Here is a 13,259-nt window from a genome sequence, read left to right as displayed (position 1 = left end):
CATACCTCATAAAGATATTTAATTTACTATAATGTAATTTGAGAAGCTGGAATGATCACTATGATTAGCATTTCTGACAATTTGTTTTATACTTAGGCCATTATCAAAATAGTTGCAGATAAATGTTTTCTGTAGATCAACTATTCAATGATTGACTAATTGTTTCAGCTGTAATTATGTGATACAAGGTTAAAATTTGTGATTTAGCAATCTTTTTTTTTCCTGGGAGGAATGGCCTTCCATGTTTTGTATGTTCCCAAGATACAAATTAAGATATCATTAAATAGTGAATTATTTAAATGGAGTTTGACATGGAGGAGAAAACAGTATGTATTGGTTTCATCTCTGTGCTGATTGTTGTTTGTTTTTATGTCAGATTATCTATGTGATGCGTAATCCAAAGGACAACATCGTCTCCTATTACCACTTCAGTAGCGTCTGTGGCGACCTGGAGACTCCCAAGAGCTTTGGGCACTTTTTTGAGGAGTTTTTGTCGGGCAACGGTGAGGTACCTCAGAGTTGGATGAGTTGGTCTTTGTCAGCATTTAAACTTGCTCTCTATTGGGCTTCTGCTTGTCTTTTAGGACCTGAAGGCGGCAGTAACTAAGATCTGCATTTTCTTAGGGAAAAACCTGAGTGAAGCAGCCATTGAGCAAGTTGTAGAAAAATCTACATTTAAGAACATGAAGAAAGACCCAAAAGCCAACTATGAGTTTCTGCCACAAGAGAAGCTGAGGGGAGACTTCATGCGCAAAGGTAACGGATCATAACTGCAGCTCCTGTGCAGAAACGTGTAAACAGATATCAGGTCCAGTTTTTGTTTTTTCATTACAGGTAAGATCGGTGACTGGAAGAACACCTTTACTGCCGCTCAGAGTGAAAGAGTGGATCAACTCCTTCAGGAGAGACTCGGTGATATGTCTCTGAAGTTCATCTGGGAATAAGCAGAGCAGCCACACCAATCATAAGATGTTCTTATTCCTTTAAAGCTAAAAACCCCAAAATGCACTGGCACTGTGCCTTGCATCATTAATTTTATTATACATTGTATCGTGAAGATTGTGATTGGAAGATCTGTGATGAAACATTTTTAAGATTGATGTTCCAGGCATTTTTTTCAATTGAGGAATTTGGGACCAGTGCGGTATTTTATCGTAACTGTATATTGGAATGTTTATGGATTAATTTTGTTATACATTGTTACTTTGATTGATCTTTCTTTTCAAATGAAATGAAGTATGTTTAGGACTGCTAGCAGCCAATTGGCTGTCTTTTCACGATGATCCTACCCCCTACCTCCCCAAAAAGGACCACAATGGAAATAAGCCTTTGGACTTTATTGTGTTTTTATCCTTTTGATGATTTGTATATCTGGGGCATCTCTGGCTAGAGGGGCCACGTTTATATTAATGATCAGTAAAGAAGGTAAATCAATCAATCAATCATATACAGTATCTCCTAATGTGTAAATTGTTGTTATGCATCACAAAATTCTTTCTGACCCATGTTTGGAAAAAACTGAACACACATAAGCAGAAAACACTAATAAATGCAGTTGGCCAATCTACTACTTCTAATCTAATACTTTATTGATCCCCGAGGGGAAACTCGTTTGCTACAGCAGCTCACTATCACATCAGTGCACACAGGAATAGAAGTACTAAGCAAAAAAAAATATAATACACAATAATACAGATCAGGGGTGCATGGTGGCAGAGCGGTTAAAGCTCCTGCCTCCCAATAAGGAGATCGTGGGTTCGTGGGTTCGATTCCCGGACCAGACCAACATCACGCAATCTCTCTGGGTGGAGTCTGCATGTCCTCCCCGTGTTACCGTGGGTTCTCTCCGGGTTCTCCGGCTTCCTCCCACCGTCCAAAGACATGCATGTGTAGGTTAATTGATAACTCTAAATTGCCCGTATTGAATGGATGTGAATGGTTGTCTGTCCTTATCTGTGTCTGTGTTAGCCCTGCGACGAGTTGGCCACTGTCCAGGGTGTACCCTGCCTAAGGCCCAAAGTCACTGGGATAGGCTCCAGTCACCCGCGACCCCTAACGGGACCAAGCGGTAGAAAATGGATGGATGGATAATACAGATCAGAAAATAAATTAAGTACCAAGTGGGTATAAGAATAAGATAAAATAAGATAAGTGTGAAGTACAAAGTGGGTTTACCAGTTGATGATAATAATACGGTATAAAGTAATAGTGCATGAACTGCCAAGTTAAGTGTAGCTTATTTATAATGAGACGGAGGATATTGCACATCAGTAATAGAGGTATGAATAAATATCAATATCAATAAATAGGGAAATTTAAACTGAAAAGACTATATTGCACAGGAGTATTAACACATTCTCCAGGATTGTCTGGAGGAGGTGGCCAATCAAATAGCCAAAAAAGAAGCAAGTGAGATAGATGTGGAGTTGGGAGAAGGCAAGGTGCTTAGTCAAGCTGGTGTTGTTGGAAAAGGCATTGATTCGCTTGCTGATGCTGCCTCTGCTCTAAAGGTGAGTGCTGGCAAGGTGGTGGCCCAGGAAGGAAAAACATTACGTAACGTGCCCAGGTTGGCCTCAGATATCCCAGATATTGGTCAGGCAGCAGTCAAAGGGCCTCTTGCCCTCTCCAAGTCAGCCAGGGCTGGTCTCATCGCAGTCAATGCTCTTTTCATTGGCATGGATATCTTCTTCATCTGTAAAGACAGCATCAGTCTGGCCAAAGGCAGCGAGACTGAATTCTCACACTTCCTCAGAGCCAGATCTGCACTGTGGCGCTCAGAGATGGACTCATGGCAGAAGATCCATGACTCCCTGTGTGAAGGCCTGCTGACATCAGAGAAGAACCGAGCTATCCTGGAGACGCCATTTTATCTGGAGAGTGAGCTGAGGAAACAAAGAGAAACAGAAATGGAAATTCCATCTGATGAAGTGGATGAAAAACTGAAAGAACAACAGTTTTGTGTAATACAGTAGTGCTCAGTGAACAGAGATTACTGTGTGCCTTTTTGCCAAGTCTGACACTATGATCAGATATGAGATCCATTTAATGCGATCGAAGCACGTATGAAAATTTAACTCTGCTTACAGCTCACTGTTCAGCACTGAACATCATTAAAATGTCTCTTTGAGGAATTCTTAATTAGCTGTAATTCTCACAACATAAACCAATTTATTGACTCAGCTTTTTCACTTGTTATTTGGGCAGTATATTTGTTACGGCTGAATTTATCAACCTTTTGCTAAGCCTGTTTTAAAACATAATGCATTATAGGTGTCATTTAGTATTACATACTTTACCTGATAATAAATGTAACAAATAAATGTAATGAAAAATAACTGTTAATTATAGAGTTGCAATCACTGTCATATAAAAATATCATCAGAGCAAAATATTATTCAAAATGAATTCTGTATGTTCTGCATTATTCATATGTATTAGTCAATCTGCAAATTTGTCTTGCACAATCTTGCAAATAAAAAGCTTCAACAGAATTTGCCTGGTGTTTCCTTTGTCTTAGTTAAAAAAGTGTGTGTGCAGCAGCCTAGGAAGTAATTGTTAGAATTCCAAACACCAATCAGAATAAACCGAATTATAAGGCAATATAAAGAAACCTCTTTGTACCATTGGAAAGAAGAAACTAAAAGCCAAAGTAGATGAGAATGTTATCTGGCCCTAAAAAGAGATGATGAATTGGCAGAATATCTCTCTGCTGTCAGAGATAGAAAGCAGAGACAGATCCGAACCAAGTACAGAGTCAGGGACCACAAACTGGCAATCGAAAAAGGAAAAAAATCATAGCAAAATACATTCTGCATGTTTGCATTATTCATATGCGTTTTTCAATCTGCACATTTTTATTGCACAATCAAAACATTTTTTTTCTGTCAATCTATAGGATAGATATTTATATCTTAGAGAGACAGATAGATAAAAAATAATAATGAAAAAATACTATGTAATGAATTAAGATTATTTAAAAAATACTTAAATACATCTGACTGGACAGAAAGAGGAGAGTAGGGAACTCATACTTTGAAGGCGGCACAGCGAAAACAATTGCCAGAGCGGAGTAACAGGAGTAAGCCCGCCCACAGGTGGAATAGCCAATTAAGTTTGTTTCTGCCACTGTCTATTTTGGTTTTGTACATATAGCTAAACAAAATGAGGAGAATTCTTTCTTTTTCTCGTTTCTTCCACTTTGGATTTAATCCACTAAACAAACTATCAAAACATACAGACCCATAATCATATCCTGAGTGCCCTATTGTTCATGACAGATGTTGATGACATGAGGCAGAAAAGATGAGGACAGCTGAATGAAGTTAAATTGTAAATGACAGAAGATTATAAAAGTACTATGATTGTTATAAAATATTATAATGAACAGATCAGTCCCCTCTGGAGCGGCAGTGAACATCTGGCCTGTATAGGACACCAAAATGTGCAAAACCGGCACTCATTTCAAGTGCTCGTGTGCTGTGGCGCATTCAAAGATGTGTATATCCAAATCACTTACTGGAAACGGGTGTGGTTAGTTGTGATGCACACAAGTAAGAGTTTCTTTCTGCCCTCCAAAACGTGACATATGAAACTGATGACAGTAACATGAGTGGAGAAATGGCAAGGTAGGTTCAAGTCATTTTTTAGATTTCTTTTGCATTTAACTACATAAGAATATGAAAACAAAAGTTAAAAAAGAATAAAATTAAAGAAGTCTGCATATGGCTTTGTGTTAAGAACTGTGTCCACATTCCTCATTCTGTGCAACAACATTTTCCAAAGTTCAAGAGTTTTAAAAGTACGTATCATGCAAAGTTACACTTTTTAGTATGAAAGTTTCACACTAAAAGGACAGCAACTTTGGAATATATCCACTCAATTTAGCTTCAGATAAACTTTGGAATACATCTTCATACAAAAAAGGGACTGTGGAGTTAGTCCCCCATCACTTGCATTGGAAGCACGTTAGGAAGGGATCTCTTAATGTCCAGCATTAACAGTAAGCAAAAACTCTTTCAGTGTTCATATGGGCATGTGAGTGTTGTTTTAAGACATATTTGAAAAATTTGAACTTTCCATTTTATGGGCAGTTACAAGAACAGGCACAAACAAATACATGGAGTACATGGTTGAACAGTGTGTTCAACACCCCCTAAAACTAGGCATTACAAAAACAATTAATTGACAAAAAGTGTGATGCAGACTTGCAGCAGAGAGAGATAGAGAGCTCATGTGGCAAGCGAGAGAAAGGGAGGTGTGAATATTGACACATTCAGGCGTTGTCTCTTCCTCTCATCTCCTTTCAGTTCTCATGCTTAGTTCCTGTTTACTGTGTGGTTGCTGTCGCTGCTTTGACATGCAGAATATAGTGCAAAATGTTCTCAAATAGTTGTAAATAGTTGTTAATAACTATCAAAAACAATTAACTATTATAAGATATCCACTTGCTTTATTTATTTTTAAAAAAAGCTTTCGACCCTATTTGGCATGAAAGGCTCTATTACAGACTTCTACATTGCGGTATGGGGGCAAAATGTATGATCTGGTTAAATGAGTGTATTTGGAAAATAGGTGTGCTGTTAAAATTGGAGACAAACAAACTGAATCCTTCACCCAGAGACGAGGTGTTCGTCATGGCTGCAATTTAAGGCTTTATTTAATGTATATATAAATTAACTTGCTGCACAGTTGGATTAATATGCTGCTCCTGGCCTCTCCCTCCTAGAAAGAGAGTTGAAGTCTCTGTTTTACGCTGATGACCTTGTTCTACTGTCTCCTACTTGAACAAGGACTACAGCAACAGCTGGACATATTAGAAAAGTCAGAACTGGGCCCTGGCAGTAAATATGAAGAAGACTAATGTCATGATTTTTCAAAAACGCCCCAGATGTCAGGAGAACAAATACCAGTTTACCATTAATAATCATATCATTGAACACAGTATGAGTTATACTGACCTTGGTATAACCATAACAGCATCAGGGAGTTTCAACATGGCAGTGAATGCACTAAAAGAAAAAGCTCAAAGAGATCTAAAAGCAATTAAGAGAAAATTTTATGATTTCCAAATTCCAATTAAAATATGGTTTAAAATATTTGATAGAGTTGGGGCGCCCCGGTGGCTCGCCTGATGGCTCGCCTGGTGGCTCGCCTGGTGGCGTGCGCACCCCATGTATCGGCGCTGTATGGTAGCGACATATGAGGTCCACTCAGTCATCATAGTTATACCAGTTGGATCAAACATCCAACAGAATCTTTACATGCAGAATTCTGCAGATACATTTTACCTTTACACAGAAAAACACCAACAAATGCATGTAGACACTCTCCGTTCCAAACCCAAGAGCTGAGCCCAGAAAAGACCCCTATGTCAGTTGGTGCTGAGACTAACTGCCCCCCCTCAGACACACTCTGACCAGTCTCACAACAACGCTGCTTTCCAAACACCAATCAGAGTAAACCAACTTATAACACAATGTAAAGAAACCTATTTGTACCATTGGAAAGAAGAAACTAAAAGCCAAAGTAGATGAGAATGTTATCTGGCCCTAAAAAGAGATGATGAATTGGCAGAATATCTCTCTGCTGTCAGAGATAGAAAGCAGAGACAGATCCTGACCAAGTACAGACTCAGGGACCACAAACTGAAAATCGAAAAAGGAAGACACAAAAAATCTTGGCAATCAAAAAAAAATAGAATATGTGGTCGACATGTGAGGTTGAGACAGAGATGCACTTCTTCCCATGTGTAATGTATAAAACATGGACGTAGTGTCCGTGACGTCACCCATAGGTTTCTGAAGAGCTCCGGCCGTCGCCATCTTGGCAGTCCCTGACTCCGGCTAATCCAAAAATGGGCAAAGAGTTGGAGCTGAATGAAGCCTGGTAGCCAAACCACCTAGCAGCTAGCCACCTGAGAGGGCACCCACCTGTCACTCAAAGCCGCCAAAGCCGACGTCCTTAATTATGTAGAACTTTAATTTAAGCCTTAATATAATTTAAACGGGTGAGTTATAAAAAAATTCACCCCCCTCACAGTTGTCATGAACGGGGAAATTAGCTACAGAGATCAAAACCGTTTTTTGTACCAGGCTGTAAACATGTTTATTTCTGCTGTAAAGTTGGACATTTTAACACGGGGCTCTATGGGCATTGACTCGCTTTTGGAGCCAGCCTCAAGTGGCCATTTGATGAACTGCAGTATTTGGCCCTTTCGAGTTGGCTTCATCTTTCAGCCCCGGGGGTTGCCGCTTGGTTCCTCCTACCATGTAAAACATTCAATGAAATAAGGAACAATTACCTTAACAAGTTTGACTCTGTAGTTTCAAAGAGCTAAATGAGCTCTCAACATTAAAAATACTCCTAGGAGAAGGAGACAGGGCATATCCTGCTGCCTAGTATGTATCAACATGCCACAAGCTGAGGGACAGTGAATGACCTACACACACACACAGACAGTCATGTTTCCATCACTTTCTGGGACATTACATTGACTTAAATTCATTCCCTGTAGACGTAACCCTAACCCTAACCACTACTTGCCTAAACCTAACCCTAACCTTAAAGTCTTCACCCTAAAATTCAATGATATGTTATGGCAACTTGCATTTTGTCCCCATAAGGAAGGCAAGTCCCCACAATGTGACTGTGTAAACAGATTTATGTCCCCATAACATTAGTAATACCCGCACACACACACACACAAACACACATTCATTAAAAAATGTTGCAGTGTTTATATAGTTCTCACACAGTCTACATTTTTTTCTATTTTAAGTTATTTTCCTTATCTGCATATATATATATATTTATAACAGCAAAATCCTTCTGTTTATGTACATTTATTTATTTTTTGTTGTTGTTATTTCACACCTCCTTTGGCAATGTAAATGTCTGTTTCCTATGTCAATAAAGCCCCTTTAAATTGAATTGAACTGAATTGATTAATCTACAAACTGGATGATGTTTTGTCTTACAGAAAGGAACTACAGGAGGCCTTGTGCTGCTACACCGCAGATACCCTCAGCCACATTGACACAGTGAGAGGATTCATTAAGGAGCACTCTGCATGGATGCTTGGGAGGGAGACAGAGTTACTCGTGATAAATGACATCAAAGACAGAGCTGACAAAACCAACCATGCTAAAAAGGCAAAGAGCAAAGGTAATACTATGTGGAAATATATGAAGGACAGGGCAACCCAGATGACTGCAGGCAGCAGGCATGCAGAGCTGGAGAAGAAGCTGGCTGCTGTGCTGAAGGACACTCTGGGAGGCCTGGAGACGCTCGAGTACTTCCTGGATGCAGTGGAGAAGCTGGCGGTCACCTCACTTCATGTGTTCATGGAGGAGAACCAGGTGTTACGTCTGCCCAAAGGGATCAGCCTTGAACATGTTCAGGTTGTCATCACCGCTGCACGGCTGATCTGCCCATTCCTCCTCGAGTTTAGAAGAGATGCAAGTGTCTTCTTCCTTCCCAAACTTCAGAATGTGGAAGTGCTGTCATATCAGCTGGACAAATACATTCAGACCACCCAGAAAATCTGTGAGAAGTTAGAGAAAAGGTAAACTGACACTTCTTCATAACAAATTTGCACATTTTTCAAAATAAAAATCTATTTCAGGAAGTAAGTGTCTGTGTCTTTCACAGCTCCTTCAGTGACTTCAGCCTGAAGATGAACAAAGAAACTCTGGTAAACCTCGATGTGGATTTCTCCGAAGATGATGTACAAAGGATGCTTCATCACATTAATCAGCTCGATGAAATCAGGTAAGCATTACACATGTATGGTTTGTTTGGGGCCAAATGTTATAATATCATGTCAACACAGTTCAGTGGCAGAACAATATCCTGGTTACTCTGGATAATCCACAAACGTCACAGTTTTCATTGGAACTGTACTTTCTATACAAGAAATATTTTTTATCTGATTCCTTGGGTCTTAAAATTTGTGTTTAACTTCTTCCCATTTTAATCTTGCTTTATCTTTCCACAACATCTGTTTATCACATATAGGATTGTATGCCTGTATGTGTATACATATATATTTATCTTTGTGAAGCACTTTGCACCAAAACCTATTGTGCTATATAAATGAAATAAACGTACACTAAACTTAAATAGTCCCTATGAATAATGTTGACTGTTTTTGTTTGTTTGTATGTATGTATATGTGTAGAGGAGAAAGGAAGCCTAGGGAGGCTCATATAAAGTCTTCCCCAATGTGAAGGAAATAAATCTCAAATACAATTAAGTGTAATCATTAACATCAAGCAGACAAGATGATACAAACAAGAAATACAGTACAAGAGTGAGTAGAAGACAAGGAACATACAATCAAAGACAATAGAACGAATAAATAAAAATAAATGAAAGGTTAAAAATGAATAATAATTATTTGGCACAGATGAGCTATTTTTTCATCTTGAAGAAAAAGTAGTTGGCTTTACATATGAGCTGTTCTTTATGACAAGAAAAATTTCACATACTTCAATCTGAAAAGTGAATGAAAAAATATTCTAAAAACATCATGGAGATTATTAAGTACATACAAATACTTATACATAAAGACACATGTGAAAAATATGAATGCTACGAAGAGTTGATCAATTAAATTTCAAACATCTGGGCAGATGGTTCAAAACTACTTGAATTGGATCAATTAGTCTGAAATACAAAGTTAAAGAATGAAGGTGGTGGATCACTGCACAAACTTTCTTTAATATTATATATATATATATACTGTATATATATATTCTTTGATAACTGTTTTCATTAACAGATAGTTTCATCAAATCTAAAAATACTATAATATAATAAGTTTGTTTTTATTCAAAATTATTACAAAACTTGTGTTTTTAAAGATACTTTGTGGAGTTTTTGACCACAAGTACTGCTACAGAGCAAGATTTTTATAAGTGAGCCCTTGTTTTGTTTGTATCATGCATGCTCACAAGGACACATGCATTTGCAAGCAAGCAGCGCAATTCACATCCTGCCTGTTGGTTTCACGCTATTCCACTGATCGACGTTTGATGACGGTAATGTGCCAAGAAATGTAGCAATGCCCCCATTTACAGGCAGTGAAGAAGAAGACTTTGATATAAAGGCATATACTTGTGGGATACGGCCATGGATGTATAATAAGACCTGGATACAGCATGGCCAAAAAGCATTTTCCCCATAGGCCACCATTATAAAAGAGACGTCTGTAAAACTGTTGACAGGACAGCTCGAACTGCAAACCAGGTCAATTATGACTCTTTCTATCATGAATTTTTGATCCATGTAGGTTTTATATTTCTTCAAGCCGAGAAAAGTGATTTAAAAATCCATGACATCATTACAATGTAAAGTCTATGGGCCGAATCCCTCCGGAAGTAAACCCAGAAGATATAAACTTTTCTTGGCATATGCAACAGATGAGCAATTCTCATTGGACTGAATAGGCACCATCTTTGGGTCCGGGATCCAGTTCTAAGAATACATCCATTGACACGGTGCTGCCGCTCAGCTTTGCTGCCAATTTGTCCTAGTGACCACTCACAGTATTGCATCAAAATAATCCACTCAGCCCAGAAATTTTTTTCCCCATAGACCACCATTATAAAAGAGACGTCTGTAAAACTGTTGACAGGACACTTTGAACTGCAAAGTCAATTACAACTCTTTGGTTTTATATTTGTAAAACTTTCCCAGAGCCCAGAAAAGTGATTGTAAAGTGTGTGACATCATCCCAATACAAAGTCTATGGGCCAAAGATAAAAAAATATTGATTATTGAGCTTTAATGTTGTCTTTCCTCTTTATCAGGATGAACCAGCATTTCCGGACGGTATTCTTGTTTCCGGAGGAATCATGTTCTGGCTTCATCAGTGAGTTCAGCGAGCGACAGCCCAGGATGCTGGAGTTTCTAAAAGACCTGGAGGAGAGTGCTGTTCAGCTAGACAGGATGAATAAGGGGGCAAAGATCTCCAGTGTGGCAGGCAGCTCAGTGGGGGCGATTGGAGGTGTGCTTTCCATCATTGGTTTGGCATTAATTCCTGTAACAGCAGGGGTGTCTCTAGCGCTGACAATGACCGGGGTAGGGATGGGAATTACCAGCGGAGTCAACAGTGTTGTCACCACAGCCACAGAGATCGGAGTAAACTGTAAACATCAAAAGAAAGCCAGTGAAGTCTTCCAGAGCTTCATGGAGGATGTGCAGAGTCTCCAGGATTATCTGGAGGAGGTGACCAATCAAATAGCCAAACAGGAAACAAGCCGGATAGGTGTGGCTGTGGGAGTAGGCAAGGTGCTTTGTAAAGCTGGTGTTGTCCTGAAAGGCATTGATTCGCTTGTTGATGCTGCCTCTGCTGTTAAGTTGTTGAAAAGTAAAGAGCTTATTACAAGTGCTGGCAAGGTGGTGGCCCAGGAAGGAAAAGCATTATGTAACGTGCCCAGGGTGGCCTCAGATATCCCAGATATTGGTCAGGCAGCAGTCAAAGGGTCTCTTGCCCTCTCCAAGTCAGCCAGGGCCGGTCTCATCGCAGTCAATGCTCTTTTCGTTGGCATGGATATCTTCTTCATCTGTAAAGACAGCATCAGTCTGGCCAAAGGCAGCGAGACTGAAGTCTCACAGTTCATCAGAGCCAGATCTGCACTGTGGCGCTCAGAGATGGACTCATGGCAGAAGATCCATGACTCCCTGTGTGAAGGCCTGCTGACATCAGAGAAGAACCGAGCTATCCTGGAGACGCCATTTTATCTGGAGAGTGAGCTGAGGAAACAAAGAGAAACAGAAGAATTTCCATCTGATGAAGTGGATGAAAAACAAAAGAAAAACACACAATAGTGCTCAGTAAACAGACAGTACTGCATGTGGCAACACTCACAGTGTGCCTTTTTGTAAATCCATTTTTATAAAAGAATCCTGCATACGGCACAAAATCACTGATCATCCTCAATCATTCCAGGGTATCCTTAATCCTTAAATAGCTGCGATTCTTAGGACGTAAACCATTTAACTCTGTCCAATTTTTTAATGATTATATAGCCATGTCTTTTGTTCCTTGTCAAAGTTTATATACTGTAGTTTTTGCAGCTATGAAGATTACTTGAGTACTTATGCATATGACATTTAGTAATAAATGCTTTAACTAATAATCATTGTATGTGAAAATAAAATTATGTTGGTTGTTAACCTTAGAGTTGTAGCTGCTTAATGTAGTTCACTTACCGTAAACTAACATTTACTGATTAGCTGAAGATATTTTAGATTAGATTATCAATTATGCTTTTATCATCACTGAAGTCAAATTATACCATTGTTGGATTTGAATTATTATTATTTTTTGCTTTACAGAATGTGATAAATTGGATCAGTTATTAAAAAGCTATGGTTTACCTGTTTTGCTTATCTTTGAAATGTCTTATTGTTGCAATGCTTAATTTTACAAGGTAATCTATCTCTAACACCAGTTTCAACATGTACTTAGCTCTCTTCTGTATTCCTGACTTCATGAAAGAGCTATATTACAGTAAATAAATCCAAATAAATGTAAACTCTGTGCACATACATTAGCATTTACAGTAATAAACAGTAACCTCTCATGTACAATGTGGTGTGTTCATGATTCTTTTATTGTTTTAAAGCCTCTATCTTTGGATTAGGTGCTTTATAAGTTAAAAGTAGGGGAGGGATAATGGGAATCTTCATCAAGATGATTGCCAGCAGGATTCATCACCAGGGAATCATGGATGTCCGTATAAAATGTTGTGCCAATCCATCAAGCAGATGTTGAGATATTTCACAGAATAAGTGAAAACTTTGACCTGCTGGTGGGGCAACAGGAACAGTCAGGGGATCAACAAAGTCATAAGAATTCATCCTCTGGGGACCATGAGTGTCTGTACCATATTTCACAGAAACCATCCAATATTTGGCAAGACATTTCTCTAAAATCCTGCTGGTGGCGCTACAGGAGAGGTCACGGGTCACCAAAGTTAGTAGGTTTTATCCTCTGGGGACCATGAATATCTGTACAGAATTTAATGCTGCTAGTGTGGCTAAAAATGAGGCAAAAATTGAGAAGATTGGAAAAGGTAGATTTTAAAAAGTTTAATAACAATTGAAATAAAGTAAGATAACACTCAAGTAAGCTGAAAGTACTTTAAATATTAAAGTAATAATTATTTATTGTCCCTCCCTTTAACCCTCTGGAGTCCAGGTTAATTTTGGTTCATTGTAGCAGACTTTCTATACATTCATATTTGTCTTTG

At 38.8% G+C, this 13,259-nt stretch overlaps 2 protein-coding genes and 1 pseudogene across 2 annotated transcripts; all 3 read left to right on the top strand.

Moving 5' to 3' along the window:
* The first annotated feature begins 328 nt into the window (after positions 1-328).
* LOC122869500 lies at positions 329-1,051 on the top strand (annotated as a pseudogene).
* A 1,303-nt stretch (positions 1,052-2,354) lies between these two features.
* On the top strand, positions 2,355-3,312 carry LOC122869499 (the record flags this gene model as incomplete). The annotated part of the gene is made up of 1 exon (XM_044182598.1): positions 2,355-3,312. A coding segment is annotated over one exon (618 nt), but the record flags the coding sequence as incomplete, so codon positions are not given.
* A 1,208-nt stretch (positions 3,313-4,520) lies between these two features.
* On the top strand, positions 4,521-12,594 carry LOC122868917. The gene is made up of 4 exons (XM_044181362.1): positions 4,521-4,625; positions 7,979-8,563; positions 8,650-8,769; positions 10,812-12,594. The coding sequence occupies exons 1-4, from the start codon at positions 4,606-4,608 to the stop codon at positions 11,830-11,832; spliced, it is 1,746 nt and encodes a 581-aa protein (XP_044037297.1). The 5' UTR covers positions 4,521-4,605; the 3' UTR covers positions 11,833-12,594.
* Positions 12,595-13,259: the final 665 nt, after the last annotated feature.

This window comes from Siniperca chuatsi, linkage group LG21 (assembly GCF_020085105.1).
Source record: "Siniperca chuatsi isolate FFG_IHB_CAS linkage group LG21, ASM2008510v1, whole genome shotgun sequence".
Classification (NCBI taxonomy): Eukaryota; Metazoa; Chordata; class Actinopteri; order Centrarchiformes; family Sinipercidae; genus Siniperca; species Siniperca chuatsi.
This window is presented reverse-complemented; position numbering and strand designations above follow the sequence as displayed.

What these genes read in the sequence shown, in the direction of transcription:
- LOC122868917 (XM_044181362.1), top strand. Translation starts at nt 4,606, where the DNA reads ATGAGTGGAGAAATGGCAAG. An exon ending in TGTGAGAAGTTAGAGAAAAG is followed by an intron (nt 8,564 to 8,649) that starts GTAAACTGACAC and finishes TGTCTTTCACAG; the next exon opens with CTCCTTCAGTGACTTCAGCC. An exon ending in AATCAGCTCGATGAAATCAG is followed by an intron (nt 8,770 to 10,811) that starts GTAAGCATTACA and finishes CCTCTTTATCAG; the next exon opens with GATGAACCAGCATTTCCGGA.